General features: G+C 48.0%; 1 protein-coding gene across 2 annotated transcripts in view; it reads left to right on the top strand.

Annotated features, from left to right (window-relative positions):
• CALN1 (calneuron 1) overlaps positions 1 to 23,338 on the top strand; it is a 458,038-nt gene that overhangs the window by 243,795 nt on the left and 190,905 nt on the right. For both annotated transcript variants that reach the window (XM_036280518.1, XM_036280516.1), the window contains exon 3: positions 15,255 to 15,398. In XM_036280518.1, the coding sequence (XP_036136411.1) occupies positions 15,255 to 15,398 (144 nt within the window). The remainder of the gene's footprint in view (positions 1 to 15,254; positions 15,399 to 23,338) is intronic.

The raw sequence follows: 23,338 nt of genomic DNA, 5'->3' as shown, positions 1-23,338 counted from the left end.
TTTCCATTTTTTGTTCAGACAGAGTGGGAGGGAGAGAGGAAGAGAGAAAGAGAGAAACATCAACGCAAAAGGGACACATCAAGTGGCTGCCATCCACACGACCAACTGGGGCCGGGGGCAAACTGCAACCGAGGTACGTGCCCTTAGCGGAACCGAACCCGGGTCTCTCTGGACCGCAGCCCGATGCTCTAACCACTGAGCAAACTGGCCAGGGCATCTCTTATTCTTCAGGATAAATTCCTACAAATTGAATTGCTGGGTGTAAAGTATGCAAAGCAAACCTAAAAGTATTTTTGTTATGGACATGGTCAAACACAAAGTGGAGAGGAGAGTACAAACCCTTGGACGGCCGCCGCTGAGCTGCAATGATTTTCCACGTCTTACTGATCACACCTTCTCTCACCCCTGCCCCCAGCATCTTTTCCTGGCGTATTTTAACACGAAACCCAGACATAATATCATTTCCTCCAAAAATCACATCACTCTGGCTTCAAACTTAAATCAGCTTATTTCTTTATTGCGATGATCTCAAAAATGTCCATTTAAGATTTGTTCTAATCAGGATCCAAACTAGGTCTATAGCTTTAAGGTTTTTGATACTTATGGCTCTATGGCCCGACAGGCAGTATGGCCATTGGTACTCTCGCCAGCTACGTGCAGAGCTGGTTTTACCCTAGACCCTTGACAATTCTGAGCACATCACCAAACAGGCTTTGCTGACCTTCCAGCTGCTGCAGCCAGAAACCTTGGAGCCGTCCCGACCTCCTCCTCTCTCACATCCCATATGCCATCGTTCAGGGTATCCCACGAGCTCTGCTTTCAGACCCATCCGGAACCAGACCGCTTCTCCCTCCTCCGTTCCTATCACCCGCTCTCACGAGCGCCCTGCGGCGGTCTCTCTCCACTCCCACGTTACCCCTGTGGCCTGTCATCGACACAGCAGAGAGGAATCTTTCTGATTTTGAGGCATGAGTGACATATAACATTATATCACTTCCCATTGTACAACATATTTGATATTTGTATATGTGGTGAAACAATCACCACGATAAGTCTGGATAGCATCTGTCACCATACTTAGTTACACATTTTTTTCTTCTATTGATTTTTAGAGAGAGAGGAAGGGAGAAGGAGAGAGAGAGAGAGAAACATCGATGAGAGAACATTGATTGGCCGCCCAATCTGCATGCCCCCCACTGGGGATCGGGCCCACAGCTTGGGCATGTGCCCTGACTGGGAATCAAACTGGCAAGTTTTTGGTGCATGGGTCGATGCTCAACCACTGAGCCACACTGGCCGGGCCATATTTTTTGTCTTTTGATGAGCACTTTTAGGATCTACTCTCTTAGCAACTTTCAAATACACATTGCAGTATTATTAATTACAGTCACTATGTTGTACATGAGTTCCCTATGACTTAGTATTTTATAACTAGAAGTTTGTACCTTTTGACCCCTTTCACCTATTTTACCATCTCCCTCCCTCCTGCCCCTGGGAGTCTCCAATCTGTTCTTTGTGTGTATGAATTTGGGTGTTTTTGTTTGTTTATTTTTTGATTCCATATATAAGTGAGTTCATGTGGTGTTTATCTTTCTCTGTCTGACTTATTTCACTTAGTGTAATGCCCTCAAAGTTCATCCATGCTGTCATAAATGGCAAGATTTCATTTATTTTTATGGCTGATTAGTATTTCATTGTGTTTATATACCACATTTCTTTATCTACTCGTCTATGGATGGACACCTAGGTTGCTTCCATATCTTGGCTATTGCAAATAGTGCTGCATTGAACATGGGTGTACAGATATCTTTTCTAGTTACTTTTTTTGTTGTTGTTTTTTGTTTGTTTTTATAAATACCCAGAAGTGGAATTGCTGGATCATATGCTAGTACTGTTTTTAAGTTTTCAAGGCATCTTCATACTGTTTTCATAGTGACTGCACCAATTCACATTCCTACCAACAGTCCCCTCTTCTCCACGTCCTCACTGACGGTTGTTTCTTGTCTTTTTTATACTAATCGTTCTAACAGGGGAAGGTGATAGCTCACTGTACTTCTGACCTGCACATCCCTGATGATTAGTGATGCCGAGCACCTTTTTATGTACACAGTGGCCATCTGTATGTCTTCTTTGGACAGAGGCATTTTTTTAACACACAAGTAAGACCCCATCGCCCCTCTGCTCAGCAGCCTGCCGTGGCTCCCATCTCACTCAGGTAAAATCCAAAGTGCTGGCGACGGCCTACAGGCCCTACACGGTCTGCCTTCCACCCGTGTCTCTGACAGTCCCACTGTTCCCGCTCACTCACGTCGCTCCGCCCCAGGTGCTCGCCATGCTCCAGCACAGCTGGTGCGTGTCCACCTAGGGGCTTAGACCGACTTTCCTCTACTGAATCCTCTTCCCCAGGTAGCCCATGGCTCCACCCTCACCTTCCAGTGGCTTCTCACTGCCCCTCAACCCCCTACCCTCTGTGTTTCCATTGCAGCCTGCTCCTCACCTCCCCACAAGCCTGCACTTCTATTTTCTTTTTTTTTTTTTTTTAATCCTCACCCGAGGACATTTTTCTGTTTTTTGTACAGATAGAGTGGGAGGGAGAGAGAGGAAGAGAGAGAGAGAGAAACATCGATGTGAAAGGGACACATCGAGTGGCTGCCACCCGCATGACCAACCAGGGCCGGGGACAAACTGCAACCGAAGTACGTGCCCCTAGCGGGAACCAAACCCGGGTCTCTCGGGACCGCAGGCCGACGCTCTAACCGCTGAGCCAAACCGGCCAGGGCTGCACTTCTATTTTCTTTCCCTTAGCAGTTACTGCTTTCCTGCACACCATGTCATTTACCTGACAAAGTGCCTGTTGCTTACTGTCATCCCCCCACGGCAGGCTAGCCCATGGGTCAGGGATCTTTGTTGTGCCCACTGTCACATCCTAGCTCTTAGAATAGTGGCCAGCACACAGTAGACCCCAACAAATGCTTTTTGACTGAGTGTGAATCTGATTGAGAAAACACAGTATATTATGGTTCCATTCATTTGCACTAGTAAAAAAAATAGCATGACTGGAAATAATGAAAAGTGAGACGGAATTCTACTTTATATGATATTTGGCTATTCCTACTTTTCCTTTTGGGGACAGTCTATTTGTATCTTTTTCACTGTTTTGTGGGGGCACTCAGGAAACCTTGCACGTAATCCCAGACTATCCCTGTGTCTGCCTGGTGTCAACTTCATCTTGCTTTTTATTTTTCCAGGTTGTTTCTTTGTCTTCTTTTTTTAAATGTATCAATCTGCCTTCTTTAGAAAGAAATTCTTCTGTTGTCTAATTACTATTGTTTTAATTCCTTGTACTTTTTAATTTCTCAAAAGTAGATTGGGGCATATGGGGTAAAGTACAGCTGTAATTAATATTTCCCAAGTTCTCAGCGGATGATTTTTACCCCATTATTCAGTAATTCTTTTTTTTTTTCTCCGTGGATTAAAATGTGGCTTTTATCACATGGTTCCCTCCGTGACCTGAAAAATCCACAAGAATGTGCGTGGCCCCTTGTATTCCTCAACTCCCACCCAGGTTTCTTCTCTTTCGTAGGAATCTGAACGTTGTGTGCAGGGGTGTGTGCGCGTGCATGTGCCTGCGCTCCTGTGACTAACATTGGGTTAAGTTTCTGGGTGGAATTCCTAGAGCAACCCCCCCTTTCTGAGTTGCCCTATTAATATTGGAGGGCTGGGATGGGATCAGTCTGCCTCAGCTGATTTCAGTTTTATTTCTCAAGCTGGGGAGAGTGTGAGGCTTTGAAACGGTCTTTTCAAAAGTGCAGGCTCATGTTGATGGAGAACCAGCATGTTAAAACAAAATGAGAGACTTGGCGATTGTAAGCCAATAAAGTGCTTCCTATTGATAATGGGGTATTCATGCAGCCTGCAGTGGAGGACAGTTTCTCTCCAGGCCCTTTATCAACGATCAGGACGGCGAAATGCGTGGGAAGTAGCGTGGCAAGGAGCAGCTGGGAGGGCTGTGCAGGAATTTGGTGAGCTTCCCTCAGTGCCGTGGGTCCGTCCAACCTGTACCTTCTCCTTGGCACACGGTACCAGGGCCTCGGGCTCACGTTGTCTTTGATCTCACCTGGCTACCTTTCTGCACACAGCAATCCAGGTCACCCCTGTTTGCAAGGCCATCAGAGAAAAGACATGAGCCATGCTTGCGTGTGCTCATGCATACGAGAGAAGGTTTGATAAGAGTTACAACTGAAAAATTGCACAGCAGAAGGGGAGTTCTTTTCTGGACTAGAGACAGTTCCTCCGACTCCCACCATTTGTCATGTTGCCTCGAGTCTCAGTGCCATGAATTGTTTGGAAGATGACTTTCTGAGAATGTTGTTTTCGCAGGCAGAGCTGCCCAAGCGAAATTTCTGCTTGGCACGGGCAGCGAGACGTCTTTTGGGCCCCACTGTAGGCACCGGAGCTGCCTTGGTCTAAGACGCTGCACATGGATGAATTAGGAGTGGAGAAGTTGAGCTAAAAATGTGTGACCATCACTGTCCTCTTGTCCTGTTGGGGTCAGTCTGTACAGCTGGTAAATACCTGTGGCAGGCACCATCTGCCCGCTTTAGGCAGTGGCTTTGAGCTGGAGGTGCATCTGGGGGGTGTTAGACCTGTAAGGACTAAAGCTGTCACTCAGCAGGTGCTATGTCTTAGGATGGGTAGGCCTTCAGGGGTCACCAAAGCAGAGACATTTCTGCATCCTTCTAGAACGTAACATGGCTCTGGGACTCAGGACAGATGTCAAGTAGATGGCAGTATGGAGGCAGGAGGCATGTGCCATTGGATGGCAGTGTCTGGGAGCTAATAGCCCAGAGCAGAGGCAGCAAAAAGAGGGTCCCACTGGAGAAGCAGTGACGCAGGAAGGCAGGGACTCAAGGGAGACAGAGAGATGCCTGGCGTGTCCTCAGTCAAGCTCTGGAGGCAGCTGGGGCGAGTCAGAAGCCGGCATCTGAAGGGAAGAAGTGCACGTGCCCCCAAATAACAGTGCGCTAGGGGGCGCTCTGGGGAAGCCAAGATATGGGCAGGCAGGGCTTCCCAAAGTGCGGGTCCTGAGCCTTTGTGTGTAGTGGGATCGATTCAGCAGAGTGTGGTGTGCCTTGAAAGAAAGACTAGAAAAGACCCACGTGTGCCGCAGATGGAAGGGTGTGTACTGTGTCAGGAGATGTGTGTTGGGAGAGGTAGAGTATGGACTGTAGACTCTGGGGCCAGGAGGCCTGGGTTCAAATCACTGACAACATGGCCTGGGGTAAAGGGTAATGCCTGTTGGGTTGTCCAGCGGGGTAGGTGATCCAGTACACAAGAGCGCTTGTAGTCGGAGCAGTGCCTGGTACTCAGTGAGCTCACGACAGATGGGAGCTATGTGGTACTGGGAACCAGAAGAAATTACTGATGGGGACCATTTTTAACGCTACACAAAAGCAATTTTATATGGTTCAACCTAATAGAAATCCCCCCGCCATATCGATCATAAGTACACCATCCGTCTGTCATTTCTGACTGTGGTGAGAATAAAAAGCTGTGTTCTCCTAGATTTCCCTGGAGAGGGGGTGGATCTGAGGCATCCATTTTAATGACCAAGTATAATATTTTTGTAGGACTTTTGCTCTGCAGGAGCCCGTGACAAGCTCTTTGCTGTTTCTGTCATTTAAGGCCGAGCTGGGTGCGGGGATCCCTAGAGGTCCCCTTACCGGGCGGTGGGTCACACAGGAGGGCTCCAGGCCTCCTTCCTGGCCCTTTGTGAGCCCTGTGCACTGGGCTGTACTGAATCTTCTCTCTTAGCACAGACAGAATCAAAATAAAGCTGATTGCCTTCAAAAATATTCTCCTCTTCGTTAAAATAACAAAAACAGAAAGAGCCACTCCTGTTTTCTTGGATTTGGTTGTTGGTCTTCTGTCCTAAAGTCCTTTTCTGTGTCCAGCCTAGAAGAGACCCGCTTTCCAGAATCATAGTACTCCTGAAGGGCCGGAGGCCGAACCTGAGCTCAGTGTGGGCTCCGGGCGCCCCGCCCCTTCCCACCCAATGTCCCGTTCGCTAATGTACCAGTTTGTCCCCAGCCCTGGTTGGTTGTGCAGGTGGCAGCCACTCAATGTGTCCCTTTCACATCGATGTTTCTCTCTCTCTTCTCTCTCTCCCTCCTACTCTATTTGAACAACAACAACAACAACAAAAAAAAAGGAAATATGTCCTTGGGTGAGGATAAAAAAAAAAAATGTTCCTGACCTGGTAGTTCATTCCTCGGATATCATCTTAAGAAAATGATCATCAAAATATATGCAAATGTTTGTACAAAGCCACCCAGGGCAACATTATTTACAACTGAAAATGATCTCAATGTCCCACATTAGGAAATTTGTTGAAATCAATTTGGCTGTAGCCATATTATGGAACACTATGCTATCCTCAAACGTTAAGCCCTGGCTGGTTTGGCTCAGCAGTTAGAGTGCTGGCCAGCAGACCGAAGAGTCGCAGGTTTGATTCCAGTCAAGGTCACGTACCTCGGTTGGGTTTCGTCCCCCATCCTGGTAGCCAATCAATGTGTCTCTCTGACATCAATGTTTCTTTCTCTCTCTCTCTCTCTCTCTCTCTCTCTCTCTCTCTCTCTCTCTCTCTCTCCCCCTCATACTCTATCTGAAGATAAATGGAAAAATATCCTCAGTGAGGATTTTTTAAAAATGATATATTAAAGTCTAGTAAACAATATGTAAGATCGAAATGATAGTGTGTTAAATGAAAAAGAAATGATATAAAGCTATAGAGAGTGCATGACCCCAATTTAAGATTATTTTTTTGTAAAAAAATTGGAATAAAATACCCTAGTATGTTAACAATGTTATTGCTGACCTGTGCAGTCTAGATTTTTTTTTTTTCTTTATAGATGTTGGGGGCATTTTTCAGAAGAAGCATAAATCAATGTGCAATCTGAAAGGATGTAGCATTCCTGTGCAGGTCTAGCTCTAGTCTTTTGAGGGGGCTGTCCGCACCCCAGAGGTCCAGTCCAGAACCCCTCAAGACAAAGAGAACTTCCCCTTGCGAGCTGTCCTCCTTGTCTGTCTTCATTCATCACCATAACTTTTTGCACAGAGACCCCCCAGCCATTCTCAGTCTTGTACATATTCCAACCTAACTAGTGATTTTCCTTTTGGTCCAACCAGGAGCATGCAGTCAATCACAGGGTGCCCTGGCCTATTCTTTTATTGTTGGGAATTTTTTCATTGCCTTTATCTGACCTGGCATGCTAAAACCAATGCAGTTCGACCCATCAAGGTATAACATTTGGAGACAGAGCAACTCTGTTCTGGCCCCTGGCTTCCAGACTGCCTTGTGCCACCCTCTTTTAGGAAAGAAGTGATTATTTTTCATGAGTTGGGTTGCTTAGTCTTTATCTTTATAATTTCATTCACCTAATAAGCTGTTGAAATGCTTTTGTTTCTGAATGCTAGCTAGGGAGAGTGGGCTGTATTTTTTAATTCAAATTGTCATTGGGCCATGAGGCGATGGAAGGCGTCAGTAGCATGGGGACCCCTGAGATGCGCAGAATGAGCACTGAGTCACTGGCCCTCCAGCCTTTGCCACTAGACCTCTTGCTCGCTCCCAGGTGAACAGTGACTCCAGGTGAGTCTGGGGCTGGGCGTTTACAGGATCCCTGCTCAAGCCTGGACTCACACCTTAGTCACAGATGCAGGTATGCTCTCAGGGAAGGATGGTCACTATTGTCACCCTGTCCTTCTGCAGGTGCCTCCCAAAAGGACCTTCACTTCCAAACAAGGGCCCAGCACCCGGGAATGCAGCCCCTTCCTCCCTCGCCCTCGGGTGCCCTGCTGGAGCTCTCTCTGCTGCACTGACTCGTTCTCAGTCTCCTTCTGGGTTCTCTCGCATCTCACCTCCTCCCTCACCTCCTCCCTCACCTCCCTGTATGTTCCCAATGTTTCCTGCGTCCTCTTCTCTCCTCTCTCTCCTCCCTCGTCTTTGTCCTGCAGGTAAATTTTAATTTTTTTTAATCTCCTACAATTCTTTGTGAAACAAGAGTCGATTTAAACAATATATAGAGGAAGTGCCCCCACCCCGGGGTAGGAGCCCCTAGGACGTGGTTCTTTGGTGTCCTGCTGTAGCAGTCATCAAACCTGAGCCTGGAAGATGCTCAGTGAACTCGCTGAAATGGATTCAGTCACATCTCCAAATGCAAATTATCCAGGAGCGGGTATTCTTTACCCCTGTAAAGGCGTACCGAGAAAACAAGTCAGGTTAAAAATGAGAACTGTACGCTGCCACCCCACCCGCCCCCATCCACGTGGCCTGTCCCCAGTCAGCGTTATTAAATGCTGGGACACTTCTGAGTTCCTGCATGTCCCACCTCCTCCAGCTCACCCCTTCTCCTGAGGCCCTGTTCCCTGCCTTGTCTGAGCTCACCCCTCCTCCTGAGGCCCTGTCCCCCGCCTTGTCTGAGCTCACCCCTCCTCCTGAGGCCCTGTCCCCCGTCTTGTCTGAGCTCACCCTTCCTCCTGAGGCCCTGTCCCCCGTCTTGTCTGAGCTCACCCCTCTTCCTGAGGCCCTGTCCCCCGTCTTGTCTGAGCTCACCCCTCCTCCTGAGGCCCTGTCCCCCGCCTTGTCTGAGCTCACCCCTCCTCCTGAGGGCCCTGTCCCCCGCCTTGTCTGAACTCCCATCTCTGTGTTCCACAATTACTGGAACCCATTAGTTGTTCTTGTGGACTGATTGATGATAATTAAATTGGAACTCATTCACACTGAAACTCGCACTGGGACTGAACCAGTGTTTTATGTGCAATTATGGCCATTCTATTCCTTTTCCCCCAAATGCTAGCTGCAGCTTCCACACACTCACCCGACCTCCCACCTGGGTGTCTCTCGGGGTCCTGTCTCTTCTCTGTGTGGCCACAGGGCCACTCCGCTTCGCTCCCTGAAACCCTGGGCTCCCTCCTAAATTATCTCAGTTAATGTCCTCACTGCTCACTCCATCAGGCAAACGAGCAGCCCCAGCCCCTCCCTCCCCCAGACCCTGCACCCCTCACCCTCCCGAGCACTGACCGCTCTCTCAGAAAGCCTCCTGGCCTTCCTGCCAACTCCCTGTCGCTCAGCTCTGGCTCCTCACCTCGCCCCCGACTCCGTGACAGACAGCCTCCATGGGGGGCCGGTGCTCGTCTCTTGTCACCCTTGTCTTCACCACCCTGATATCAGAGCCCTGGTTTAAAAACCAGTCTGATCCTGTTTATTTTTAAAATTTAAACCCAATAAGGGCTCCCTGTGGCCTACAATGGAGTTCACAAACTTTAACTATAAAGGCTGGAGTGTCCATATTTTACGCTTTGAGGACCAAACCATGTCTGCCACAATTTCTCATTTTTATTTATATAGTACAAAAGCAGTAGACAATGGACAACAGACAGGTAAACGTGGTTGTGTGCCAATAAAACTTTATTTACAAATTGCCAACCCCTGGAGCATGCAGGGTCAAGCTCAGATGGCTGCACAGGCCCTTGACAGCCTTGCCCTGGTGCGCTTCTCCACCCTCGTCTCTCGGTTTCTACACCCACCGGGCAGCCAGTGTGTTAGACGTGCCCAGCTTGGCACAGACTCTCCACTCAGCCTCTCTCCATGGCCTTGAAATTCAAAACATTCAAGGGTGACTCTTTCACAGAGCTGTCTCTCTGTCATGCCTTTTATCCCCTGGAGGGACTTTTGTGGGATTTTGTGCAGACTTGTATTGCTGAGCTTGTCATATGAATATCTGGTCACCTCTCTGGCTTTCCAACTAGAGCATAAGCTTCGTACAGCCTGGGTAGTTTCTTTTGCTGCCTGGCTATTGTGGCATAGCACTGGTACCAACTCTGCACTGACCCATCATCTCTGCATATTCATTTCCTGTCCTTCCCAGGGAAGGTGGAAACCCTTCTAACTCTCTTTTGTCATTGGCTCAGTCCCGTCTTAGTATTTCTTCTGAAAAATGACTTCCAAGTTTGTATCTTGTATCTGCTGGTGCGTTGTGTTGTTATTTAATAATTGCCTTGCCCAGCCTTGCTGAACTGCGTCTATCTCCACTGTTGCAATTTCTCAATGACGTGTATCAACAGAATTCATCTTGTTCATGGATAGAGCTATCATGTCGTGTGGTTAAAGCCCACAGTCTTCACCAGGACACATTTCTGTGGAGAACAGCGGATTTCCCTTGTCGTGGGGATGGAGACGAGGAAAAACGGTTGTTCTTCATTACTGATCTGAATTTGCACATTAGCACTGTGGATTTCAGCCGCGTCTTCCAAGCCAGACATTAGCCAGTGAATATTGACTCTGGCTGGGGCCTGGATTCCATCTGCTGCACACTGTGTTGGGGCGGCCTGATGGATGAGCCTGTTCCGCATGAAGTGTGCCCTTGCCGTTGTTACTGCTCCAGCTGGCTATGTCGCTAGGGGGCGCTGCGGAACCGAGGCCTGGCTCTCAGAGGGTGCTGGGTCAGGCGGCATGCGGTGCCAGTGGAGACTGTGGATCTTTAAGAAAATAGACTTGAGCCCTGGCTGGTGTGGCTCAGTTGGTTGGGTGTCGTCCTGTGCACCGAGAGGTCACAGGTTGGATTCCTATCGGGGTACAAGTCCAGGTTGCATTCTCAGTCCCGGCAAGGGGGTGTGCAGGAGGCAGCTGAACCATGTTTTGCTCCCACATCGATGTTTCTCTCTCCCCCTCTCTCTCTCTCCAAAAATCAAGAAACCATTCTTTAAGAAAAGATAAAGGAAAATAGACGTGCTGGTTTAATGAGAAGCCATTGTCTTGGGCTCTCGAGCCAGGACCGTGTCTAGCACAGGACTGGCGTGGCTCCAGGACACGAGAGCATCACCGCAGGGAGGAGAAGCACAGGTGCCCGTGGGCACGCAGACTTGGGTCCTGCGAGATTCCATGTGCAGAGAATGGACTTCTCCCTTCACACGTGTCTTCACGTGTTTCCTTTCACACGGTGACTGTTGGGCAGGCTCCGATCACCATCGCAGACTCCCGTTCGGGGTCCACTGAGGCACCTCGGGGACCGGTGGGGTTGCTGTCCCGGAGCCCGTGGTGCATGTGTTGTGGGGACCGAAATGGAATTAGAAACCAAACGCACAGCACGCTTACGTAACTCCGAAGCGCCAGGGACGTTAGCCCAAAGAGGGGGTCTATTCCAGTGGAAAGCACCACATGACTGGGTTGTTCCTGAAAACCTGATTCGTGGTTCCCACTTCCCAAGGACGTGGACCGTGGCCAGAGCCCCTGCGTGCCGAGCGGGCCGACTGTAGCCAGAGGCGGCGGGACCTGGCCTGCTCTCGTGTCTCCACTGGTTTTATGGGCATATTTCTCACACCCTGTTCGCTATTAAAAATAAAACGAGGCACACATCACATGTCTCGGACTGCAGGACCCATTTCCTCCTAATAAGCTTCTCATTTGGCTCGCTTTCCCAAACGAACTCTCCAGAGGCTCTCGTTACGGATTTCTAGTTTGGTCCTTTTTTGGGGACTCTGATATTTTGAAAGAAATGAAGTTAGTGAGTTTTATCCTGGGAGCCAGGAGCAGATATTCTTTTCTTTCTTTCTTTTTTTTTTTTAATCCTCACTGGAGGACATTCTTGCATTTATCTTCAGATAGAGCGGGAGGGAGAGAGGGAGGAAGAGAGAGAGAGAAACATCGATGTGAGAGAGACTGATTGACTGGCTGCCACCCACATGACCCCAACTGGGGCTGGGGACAAACTTCAACTGAGATTCGTGCCCTTAGTGGGAACCAAACCCGGGTCTCTCTGGTTCACGGGCTGACACTCTAACCACTGAGCAAATGGGCCAGGGCCTGGAGCAGATATTCTATGCAAACGGAGGAAGAAAGCTTTGTCCACTTACCTGGGGGCCACAGAAAACAAAACTCTGAGCTGCTATAGCCGGTCTGGCCTGGCCTGGGCTGGGCAGGGCCTGCTGGCCACAAACTGCAGATGGGACACACCACACCGTGGGGTTTCGAGGCCTTGAAGGAGCAGGTTCCTTCACGGCAGGGCAATGTCAGGGTGGCCACATCTTCAGTCTGCCTTACCAGAGCCAGTAGCCTCAGGGGAGGCAACTCTGGGAGTAGCCCAAGCAGCTGGGTGGGGACCAGCAGCACGCAGGCCAAGGCCTTCACTTCCAGGCCGAGTTCTCAGACACCCTCCACCAGGCCCCTTGGGATATCCGGTGTAAGGACCCAGCTCATCTGGCGGTAAGATCTAGGGCATGCGGTGGCATCATAGGAATGAGGCCCGTTCCTGTCAACAGAAGGGTCCCCTTTCAGAGTGGTAACCACAGCCCAGAGTGCAGGCTGGAGTCAGAGGGATGGGATGCGGATGGTGTCTTGGGAAGCGCGGGGCAGGGCTCTGCCTGCAGCTGACCCTCCCCTGGCCCATCTGGGACCCTGGCCCCTTCTGTGACGCCAGGTGGAGCCCCGGCCGTCATCTGACATTTCCTACTGCCGCACAGTATGTGCCAGCCCCACGTAAAACCTGCTACAGAAGCTGAAAGGAGACCCAGCCCAACCTCTTTCCGATGGGAAATCAAGCCTGAGGGAGAAGACGGTCCCAGTTAGCAGGGCAGAGCCGGATGGCTTCCTCGTGCTGACTCCCACCTCGGGACACTCGTCTCGGGATCTTCCTGACCTGGGTGTCTGGGGACCTGGGCTCAGGTGAGGCTGTGGTCTGCCGCAGCGTCCTTGAGCGCTGTGGGCCATGATCTCCAGCTGGGCAGCAGCTCCGAGCTCTTCGCAGCCCATCAGGGACCTGGTAGGAAAACATATGGCCATGTTAAGTAATCTTGGGCATGTTTTGTTGATGAGAAAGCCTAAAACTGCAGACAAACCCCTTGATTCAGAATTTGGAGTGGACTAAAAAATTTTTCTATATCGTCGATGGAAAAAAGAGGCGTTTGCACAACAGATTAATAGGGTATGAAAGAGAACACAGGCTTCCTGTTCTTCTCTTCAACACTTGAACGACGTCCACGGATCTACAGAAGGAGGGCTGGAAGGACCTCGGGGATCCTCGCAGCTAACCAGCTCATTTTACACATGAGCAAACCGAGGTCTCAAGGTTTGGCTGCAGACTTAATTAGCTAATGCGCCTGGCCGGGAGCCGAGGGTCCTGGCTCACTGGCTGGTCTTGTCTCTGCTGGAGCCCACGTTTATTCATAGGGAGCACTCAGCGTCCTGAATTAGTACTGATGATGAATTCGCTACCAACATACGATCTTACTTATTCAGACCCACCATCCATGGCACAGCTGCCTGTCTAGCGCCTCCTCCTGAACGTGGGTGGGAAGGCACCAAGATGAAGTGTCCCAGGAGCTTACAGCTCAGAGGAGCAGCCCTGGTTTCTGTGCCAGTCATCTTACTTCTAGACGGGTCCTGCTACATGTCACGTGAAAGGAATGAATGACCTGCTGAATGGTTGGCAGAAAGGGAGGGGACTGTGGCTGTGGTGAGCAAATATGTTTTTGTGGGTTCCACAGCCCCTGACTTGGCCTCGAAGGACTAATTTGATTTGCTCAGGTGAAGAAGAAGGCAGGGCATGTCGGGTGAAAGAACTAGATGGGACAGTGCAGGAGTCTGAAAAACAGCCCCCAACGTACCAGGTGCTCGTCTCTGGAACCTGTAAATGTTACTTTGGGAAGAAGGTTTTTGCAGGTGTAATTAAGTTAAGGATCTTGAGATGGGGAGATATTCCTGGACTGTCTGGGTCGTCCCCAAATGCAAACACAAAGGTCCTTGTAAGAGGGAGGCAGAGAGAGATCACAGACAGAAGAGGAGAAGTCAGTGTAGCCACCGAGGCAGAGACCAGAGTGATGGGGCCACAAGGCAAGGGATACTGGCAGCCACTGGACGCTGGAAGGAGGCAAGAACCAATTCCTCCCCAGGGGCTCCAGTGTCCCTGTCCACACCTTGACTTTGGCCCAATGATACTGATTTCAGACTTCTGGCCTGCAGACTGTCAGAGAATACACTTCTGTTGTTCGAAGCACCAAGTCTGTGGTGGTGTGCAGCAGCCATGGAAATTGACTTCAAGAGGGGAGGGCAAAGCCTGCTTGGGAGAGAGTGTGGTTCAAGGTATTTGCTGGGAGCTAGACTGATATTTAGAAAAGTGGTGACTCAGTGGATCAGGGCCAAGCATCTGGTGCTCGTTGTAAGAGTCCCTGCACATTTCTGTGTGGCTCTTACGTTCCTGACGGCGGCGCAGGGCTCCGAGGGAGACCCACGATGTCGTTTCTCCGCGGTCATCACCACGGGGCTGTCAGGGCCAGGCAGCCAGGACTTACTGAATGGCATGACGAAGTTGGCAGCTGCCATACCTGGACGTGCACCAGGCGTATTGATGAAACCTCAAAGCTTGCCAAGTCCGGTGCTCAGATACAATGGACGGACGAAACTCATCTTCAGATTGTGATCTCGAACGCACCAGGTCAAGCCTCGCAGGGGGGTGACGAAATGCTCAGCCAGCCCCAGGCGGGTGCCTCTGGGTGGAAAGCAGAGCACCTGCAGCTGGGGTAAGAGGATGGAGACCCCCTGCCCAGTGAAACGGTCTTACTAACAGCAGAGTCAAATTCTCCGCCAGCCCCAGGGAACGTGCCTAAAGATGTCTTTGGGGCTTTTATGACACTCTGATCGACCTGAAGTTGTTTATAGCCATAAAAAAAGCTAAATTACAGGAATGAAATGAAAACAGCAGGATACTTAACTCCTGAGCGACGATGAGGTTGAAAACCTTTCTGCACAGCCCCTGCCACAGCAGGGAGCCGAAATGGAAGTCGGTGTCGGAATCTCGTGCTCCTCTCCTCCTGCTGGCCAAGGTTACAGGGGAGCCTTTCCTCTCCGGGACGAAACCCAATCTTCACCGTTGCTCAGGCAGGGTCCTTGGTTGGCATGGTCTCTGCTGGGACCGCTGTCTAGCTGTGCACCCACTACTGTACTTTAGGATGCTCAGGGCCCGTTTCCTCCTCCTTCCAAAGGTTTTTTTCTCTCCCCTCCCCTTGTCTCTCCTCCTTTCTTTCTTTCATTTGTCTCTTTTCTTTCTTCCCCATTTGTGGCCACTCTTTTATTGACTCGAAGGGTTTTGACCTATGCCGATCTGTAAAGCAGTTCGGAGTTTTCAGTAGACAGATCACTGATAATTGCCATGCCGTAGACCAAGTCACGTGACCACTGGACTTTCTTTGCTCTCTCCTTGTAGAAATCCGAGAGGCCTTCCGGGTTCTGGACCGAGACGGGAATGGCTTCATCTCCAAGCAGGAGCTGGGAATGGCCATGCGCTCTCTGGGGTACATGCCGAGCGAGGTGGAGCTGGCCATCATCATGCAGCGCCTGGACATGGACGGTGAGACCCAGGCCGGCGGCCTGTCCCCGAGATGAGCCTCGACTCAGCGGCGAGACTTTTGGTTTAAAGGGCCCTGCACTTGGAGTCAAAGGACTTGGTTAACATTTGAGGAGTAGAAACTTGGGCTAGATCATTCCACACAGCTCTAGGGACCTGCAGAGGTGGTCCTGGGGCCACTAGAGGGAGCAGGGTGAGAGAGGGCTGGTTGGCAGAGCAGTGAGAACAGGTTTTTGTTTTTAAACAGCTTTAGGGAGACAGAATTCACACACCACCAAATTCACGCATTTTACCTGTACAATCCACAGATCTGTGCAACCAGTACTGTAATCAATTTTAGAACATTTCACCACTCCGGAAGGAAGCCCCGCACCTCTTAGCCAGCCCCTCCCAACCTGCCAGCGCCCCTGAGCCTTAGGCAGCCGCCAGTCCTTTCTACCTGGATGGCTTTGCCTCTTCAGACATCGCACACAGATGGACCTGTGCCACCTGTGTCCTCGGTGTCTGGCTTCTCTCCTTCACACGACCTCTGCAAGGTCCATCCACACTGTAGCGCATGACAGTACTTATGTTATGGCCCCATCGCATTTTATTGTGCGGCTATAACGGCTTCCTTTCTCTCTGTGTTACGTACCGGGGGAAAGAGTTGCACTGTGCTCTGAAAATGCTGAGAAACGACCACATTAGAATATCGTTCATGTCCTTTCCCACTCTGAAACCCTGAAGGTCTGTCCCAAACCGGCTGTGGCCCTCCTGACACCCACATCCTGCCCTGGAGGAAGGCCCGGGAAGGAGCCTTCTTATTTACTAGTTTATTTAAACACACACACTCACCCCCTCTGAAGAGCAGCTTGAGTCCAGGCAGCAGAGTCCAGAGTGGTGGGCTGCTGGGACTTGGACGAGCGTGAAGCATAGGCCAAGTGACAGAAAGCAGAGGAGGGGCCAGGAAGTCTTCTGGACCAAGGCCGTGGCGGGGAGACGTTTGCTTGGCCCGCAGACCAATGAGAAGGTTGACAGGAAGGCTGAGCACGTGGTGAGGGAACCGCAGCGCCGACCTCCAAGCGCAGCTGCGGGCATTTCTTTTCCAGCCCAGGGCAGAGAGGTCGAACCAGGGTGTTCAGCTGTGTGCGCAGACCCAGCCTGGCCTCACAGCTTTGAGTGATCGGGAATCACCCTGTCTTTGCAGGCTTCGTGTGACCTTTCTTTGCATTTTGGAGGTCTTTCTGCAAAGCTCGAGCAAAGCACATATTGTATAGCAAAATCTCTTTTCCATTGACTCCCATCATTATTTTAGAGAGACATTTCCTGAAAAAGAATTTTCTCTTTAAAATAATAAAAAATTTTATCGATACATTTGTATATGGAACTAAGGAGGTTTTGTGCATATATATATGTATATGTACACATATACATATATATCATTGTTGACAGTGTTACAGATGTCTCCTGTTTCCTCCCATCTGCCCTCCTTCACACAGCCCCGCCCCCGCCCCCCGCCAGGCCTCCCCCACACTATTGTCTGTGTCCATGGGCTATGCATATAAGTATATAAGTTCTTTGAGGTTTTGTGCTTCAATTTTCCCCACAACTGTTATAACAAAACCTAGTCAGTTGGACGAAAAACAAATGGAATTAGCAACATTTAATTAAAAAACGAGCTGGGGCCAGTTGGAGAGTAACTCTGAGGAGATGGAAGGGTCTTCATCAAAGTCAGTCCTTGTTCTTCGCATGTTCACTCACTGTCCTCCAGCTCATGGGGACTTTTTACGTTATTGCAAACCCTCCCTAATTCCATGAGGCCTTGGACTCCCAGGGCATCTGCGTGATGGTTATTCAAGAGGCGTACTAGGACTCAGGCAAACGCTCCATATGGGATGCAATTTAAGAGACTTCAAATTTCACCTTTTTTTTTTGCAACTTGTCATACTTGGCTCCTGATGCCCAAAGGCAGAGCTTACAAGCAAATCTTGCAGATAATTTCTGTTTGTTCCTTTAACAAAAGCCCAAGTCGTGAACTATTTCACGGTGACCACATCAGGTAAAAACACTTTTATTTACTTTTGAAGCACAGCTTGAAAGTTGTGTGGCCCACAAAAGACCTACTACACAACCTATGGGAAGAGTGCGGCTGTGGGCCAAGGATCGCCGACAGCATTCGGTGAAGCTTCGCTGTGGGAGGAGCCGGGCAAAGTGCCCCATCTGAGGCTGGAATGGGGGTCTTCAGTGTTTTGTAAATGATGCTGATAAGTGACCTTTCTGGGGTACCAGGTTCTAGATATGCACGGTGTTTTTCAGTGTTCTTCTCTTAATGGGGTCTTTTGAGCTGTTTCATAAAAAAAATCAGATTCTAATTATATCCTTCCTTCCTAGCTTCTGTAACTAAGAGACTCCACAGAGACTTGGCCCTACCTAATTAAACTTCTCTTTGGCATGCACCTTGTGGAATGGCAGAGACTTTTATGGGGAGAATGCCAAAAAAACAACAACCCGGGAGTGCTTGGGCCAGAACCGAGGATTCTCAGCTGTAGGATGACTGCCTCTGGCCCCCCGGGCCCTGCTCGCTGGTCCTCAGGCTACAGGAGAGGGGCTGTCTCTGCCCAGCGGGCCAGGACTCGGAGCAGGTCCGGCCCACACACCAATCTCCTCTTTCTGGGCTCCTGGGTTTGCCCGTCGGTGAGGTCATACCTTCGGCACAGGCCCAGCTCGAATTAGCCAGAGTGTCTGAGCAGCCTGAGTCAACACAGGAGGCTTTCATTAGCTGGCTCCGTGGGAGTGGGTGCCTTGCTGGATGTGCACGGAACGGTAACCTCCTTGGATTAGGGAGCTCAGCCGGTTTCCTGGACGCAGGCTGCAGGAGCCGCACAGTTCCAGTCTGTGTGCGGGGCTGGTTTTCTAGAGAGCAGAATGGAAGACAGGCAGTCGGCTGTCCTATTGGCCATTTGCCTTCAATGCTGGGACTGATGGCATGTGTGTGTGCGTGCATGCATGTGTGTGTGTGCGTGCGTGCATGCGTGTGTGTGTGTGCGTGTGTATGTGTGTGTGGCACATTGCGTGGGTTGAACTACTCAGTTAAATACTAAACAGAAAACCAAATCTTTTGCCCAGTGCCTAAGGGCTTCCTCTTTGGCCCATTACTGCAAATGTTCTTTCTTGGAATTTGACCTCAATTCTGCACTGCCTGGTGATCACTGTCCCATGCCTTTTCATCAGCCTCTGCAGCTAGGTGACTTTTGTCCCAAAGCCCCTCGGGCACCAGGATTTACCCTTCCCAGGTGCTTTGTGCCAGGATCTCTCCTTCGCCAGGGTTGTGGAGGCATTTAAGCCCAGTGCCCCGAGGCACCCCTTCCGTCTCAGGCATCAACCTCTCTCCAAGGCATCATGGTACTAGCTTCGTACCATCCTTGGAAGGACTGATAAAACAATCCCCTAAAAAGTCTCTCCGAAGCTTGCATCCCTTGTAGAGGTGGTTGAGAAACGCTGCCTGAGGGTGACTGTGGCTGTACCACGCTCCAGCTGCCCCCTCAGTTCTGCGGTCCCACAGCCCCCGGCCCCTCCCCACCAGCTGCCTCATTCTCTGGGGAATAAGGATTTGGTCTCTTCAAACCCAAGGGATACTTTTGACTGCTTGCTACATCCACACCACCGTGGCCATCTGGAGTGAATCCAGCCAGCTTTGCAAATAGTTTACTGCAACAATCTAACCAGGAGCCGCTCACAGCAGCCCGTGGCCCTTCATTGCCCTGCTCACACTTCCCAACACCGCCCTCTCTTCTTCCCAAAGAACGCACATCCCTCCCGCTTGGAAACAAACTCAGACCCGCCCTCTTCCCCCTCAGTTTTCCTTCTGCGCCTCCAAGATGCAGAATCTCGAAAGATTCCAACAAATTTGGGGTTTTGGAATGAATTCTTATCTCTCAACAGCTTTCTAGCTTTTTGTTTGTTGTTTTTCTGTAGGTTCACTGCCTGGGGAGTGGGTTGGAGTCAGCTTAGTTCAATTTAAAAAGGATTTATTCGGTGCCCATTATGTGTGAACTGACTTATTTTTATGGTTGGCAAGATTCACTTTTGGTTCAATTTGGAGGCAAATCACTGAGCTGCAAAGGGCAAAATGAGGGCCAGAGTCACACGGGAGACTTAGCAGAGCCCCTGTGGTTAGCCTGCATGCCCAGTGTCCACATCTTCCGTCGGTCACTACCCACTCACTGCAAGTTTTAGTCCTTTGCTGATTAATCATATGATTATGACCTTTCTATTTTTTTTTAATATTTTTTCTTTAATGATTTTAGAGAGAGAGATAGAAACATCAATGAGAGAGAACATCGACTGGCCGCCTCCTGCATGCCCCCCACTGGGGATCGGGCCCACAACCTGGGCATGCACCCTGACTGGGAATTAAACTGGTGACCTCTTGGTGCATGGGTTGACTGACGCTCAACCACCGAGCCACACTGACCAGGCCACAGCCTATCTTTCAATAATTAGCTTAGCCCAAGAAACCACAGGTGACATTTAATGCATCATGATGCCAGTGCATAACATGGATACCATTATCCTCTTTTTTCATTAGCAAGAGTTTCAGCGCTTCATTTAAGATGCTAGATAAGCAAACGAATCTCAGAATCCCACTTAGGAAGTTTGTTTCCTCCTGAGACCACATGCTGTATCATCATGAAAACAGAGACCATACTGGATTTCTACAAGCAAGAATATTATGTGAATGATGATCAGAACGATGAAATCCTTCATACATAAATAATATTTCTCTCAGGAAAGGTTTACTAAAAGGAATATGAGAATATCCATCTTAGAACACTCTGAACAGTGTTAAATATTATTTAACAAATCATTACTAATATGATTGGTGAAAAGTAGGAACTTATTTTCATTTATAAGTGAGATGATGTGGTTTTCATATGTTGATTTGGTTATGCTTTCTTTTTTTCTTTTGCAAATTGTCTTTTTTTTTAAATCCTTTTCAGTAAGGATAGGCTAAGTTATGCTGTAGTAACAAATAATTCCCTCAAAATCTCAGCAACCTGATACCACAAAATAAAGGTTCTCACTCATGCTGTATGTCCATTGTAGGTTGCCTGGGTGTTTCCTCTTGGTCATCCTTATTCTCGAGTTCTGGAAGAGGGAGGCTTCTGTGTCTGTGTTTCCATGATAGCTGTGGCCAGGGAAAGAGACCCAGTGGATCACACAGTGATTTGTGAGGATTTTGTCATTCCTACTCACATCTCATTGGCTAAAGCAAGTCACATGACTGTGCCTAATCCCAGGGGAAGTGGACTCTGACTCCATGCCCACTAGGGAGTGAAATGGAGATAACTGGTGAACATTACTCATGAGGACTTAAGGATTTTAGCCTTAAAAACAAAATTAGAATGTCACATTCACTGCAAAATTTTTACCTCAGGAAAAACTTTTGAAAATACTATGAAAAGGGACCAAAACTATTATGGGAGATTTTAAACTTTCTTTTTAGGTTGACCAACTAGATAAAACTAAGAAACATAATTTGATGACTTTGAATGTATGTGTATATGAGCATATGTACCCTTAAAAAGAGAATACCCTTTTTTTTAAGTGATCTGGAACATTAACAATACATGGCTATTTATTAGCCCACAAAGACGACTTAATTAAATTCCCAAGGACAAATATTAGAGGCACATTTTTTATTACATGCAATAAACCAGAAATAACAAAAGTTTGAATAAGAATCTCACCCACTTCGCAACTTAAAAATTAAAAACCAAAACCTCTCAATTTAATGAATAGATCCAACAGCTAATTCTTTGGAAAAAAGAAAAACATGTTTAAAAATTAAAGAGTTACCACTAAAATAAAATAGAAATGAAAAAATATGGGAGAGCTTTAAAAAAGAATACTTGATATAGTTTTGTGCAAATACGTTAGACCATCTACATGAAATGGAGTTTTTTCTGGGAAAATATGTTATTGAAATTGATTCAAGCTAAGTAAGTAGTCTAAATCGGAAGTTGCATATTTGCAGCCAACCAGCCAAATCTAGCTCAGAGCCATGTTTTATTTGGCTCACACATCATTACATATAGCAGAGAATCTCATATTAAAAATCTTCATTTCTCTCTCCTCTTAAAATATTGGCAAATTTGGCAAAACTAGACCTGCATTTCTTCATGACAATAATTTGGTGGAGTTGAAGAGTTGTCCTTTCTAGGCAGGGCAAATACCACAGTCTCCACCATTCCTTATTGTCTTTCACCTACCTGCTCCTTTCTGATGGACCATCTTGGCCCACTATGGACCTGGGAGTTTGTGACTCTGCCCAAATGGAGCAGTGAGTGATGATGAGGGCCTCTTCTACTGTTGTGGCAATTCATTTTCATTTCCCATAGTTTCAATTGTAGGATGTTTTTGTGTTCGTTTTGTTACTGTTTTGATTTCTGTTCTGCTTGTTTGATGTCATTTCCAGCAACTTCAGGAGAATCCTTATTTTATTTTAATTCCTCATCATTTAATAATTAAGGCAACGGGGATGAGAAATTTGCCACTGTGAAGAGCTTAATGATATCTTCTAAATTTTGATAGTTTGGGAAATTATTTTATGATTTCCAAGTCACTGGGATTTTAATTTTCTAGCTTACATTTAAATTTTCTATTTCCATTTCACATTGGAAAATAAATATGAACTGCTATTTGCTAGGATTTTCTTTGTAAGCAGGAATAAGATGAATTTTTATGAAGGTATTGCCTCTGGGGTATACAGCCTTTATATATGCCTGGAAATTATCTTCATATTAACTACATCTCGTCCACCTGCATTTTTGGTTATTTTATTTGGGATAAATTACTGTGATGGATTGAAGTCTCCCACTGCTATGTTGTTTTCTCAGTTTACTTTCAACAATTCTTATTTTAATTTCCAAAGCTCTGTCTACCCTCATAGTGGATTTTACCCTTTATCAATGGAAATATCCTTTAAACGCTTTTGAGTTATGCTTTTGCTTTCTGTTGATTTTTGACACATAACCTTTTGGCCGTGTTTGCATAACTTTTATTGTTATGTGTGGTCACTGGGGAACATTCACAATTATCCAGCTTTCTCCAGGATCACAGCACACTGCATTCCTGCCCTTCCTGTGTGGTTTTATTGGGTGTGAAACTTGTACATGGTATGTGCCATTATTTTTTAATTTTTAATTATTCTGAGAGCCTTTTTATTGGCAAGTTTAATCTATCATTTATTCCAGAACTTTCAGTTGGGTCTTAATTCTGTCATTTTGTTTTACACTGGTTTCTATTCTAAATGTACATACTATTGAATTTGTCTTTTTTGTTGTTGTTGTTTTTACTACAGTGGGTTTTTTTTTTTTTTTTTCTTAAATCCTCACTCAAAGACATTTTTGCATTTATCTTCAGATAGAGTGGGAGGGAGAACAGGAGGAAAGGAGGAAGAGAGAGAGAGCGAAACATCCATGTGAGAGAGACACATTGACTGGCTGCCACCCACATGACCTCAACTGGAGCCAGGGACAAACTGCAACTGAGGTACCTGCCATTAGCAGGAACCGAACCTGGGACTCTCCAGTCTGCAGGCCGAGACTCTAACCACTGAGCCAAACTGGCCAGGGCACTACAGTAGGTTTTTTAAAAAAGTATCATCCTCTCAGTTGTTTGGAAGTTATATATATTTTTAAAAATTGTTTTTTCTTTATTGATTTTACATAGAGAGGAAGGGAGAGGAAAGGAAGATGGAAACATTGATGAGAGAGAACATTGATTGGCCGCCTCCTGCACGCCCCCTACTGGGGATTGGACCCACAACCTGGGCATGTGTCCTGACCAGGAATCGAACCAATGACCTCTTGGTGCATGGGTCCACGCTCAACCACTGAGCCACACCTGCTGGGCCTGGGAGTTAAATATTTTACTATCACTTTTTCTAGTAACGGTCATAA

Source organism: Molossus molossus, unplaced genomic scaffold (assembly GCF_014108415.1).
Source record: "Molossus molossus isolate mMolMol1 unplaced genomic scaffold, mMolMol1.p scaffold_m16_p_3, whole genome shotgun sequence".
Taxonomy (NCBI): Eukaryota; Metazoa; Chordata; class Mammalia; order Chiroptera; family Molossidae; genus Molossus; species Molossus molossus.
This window is presented reverse-complemented; position numbering and strand designations above follow the sequence as displayed.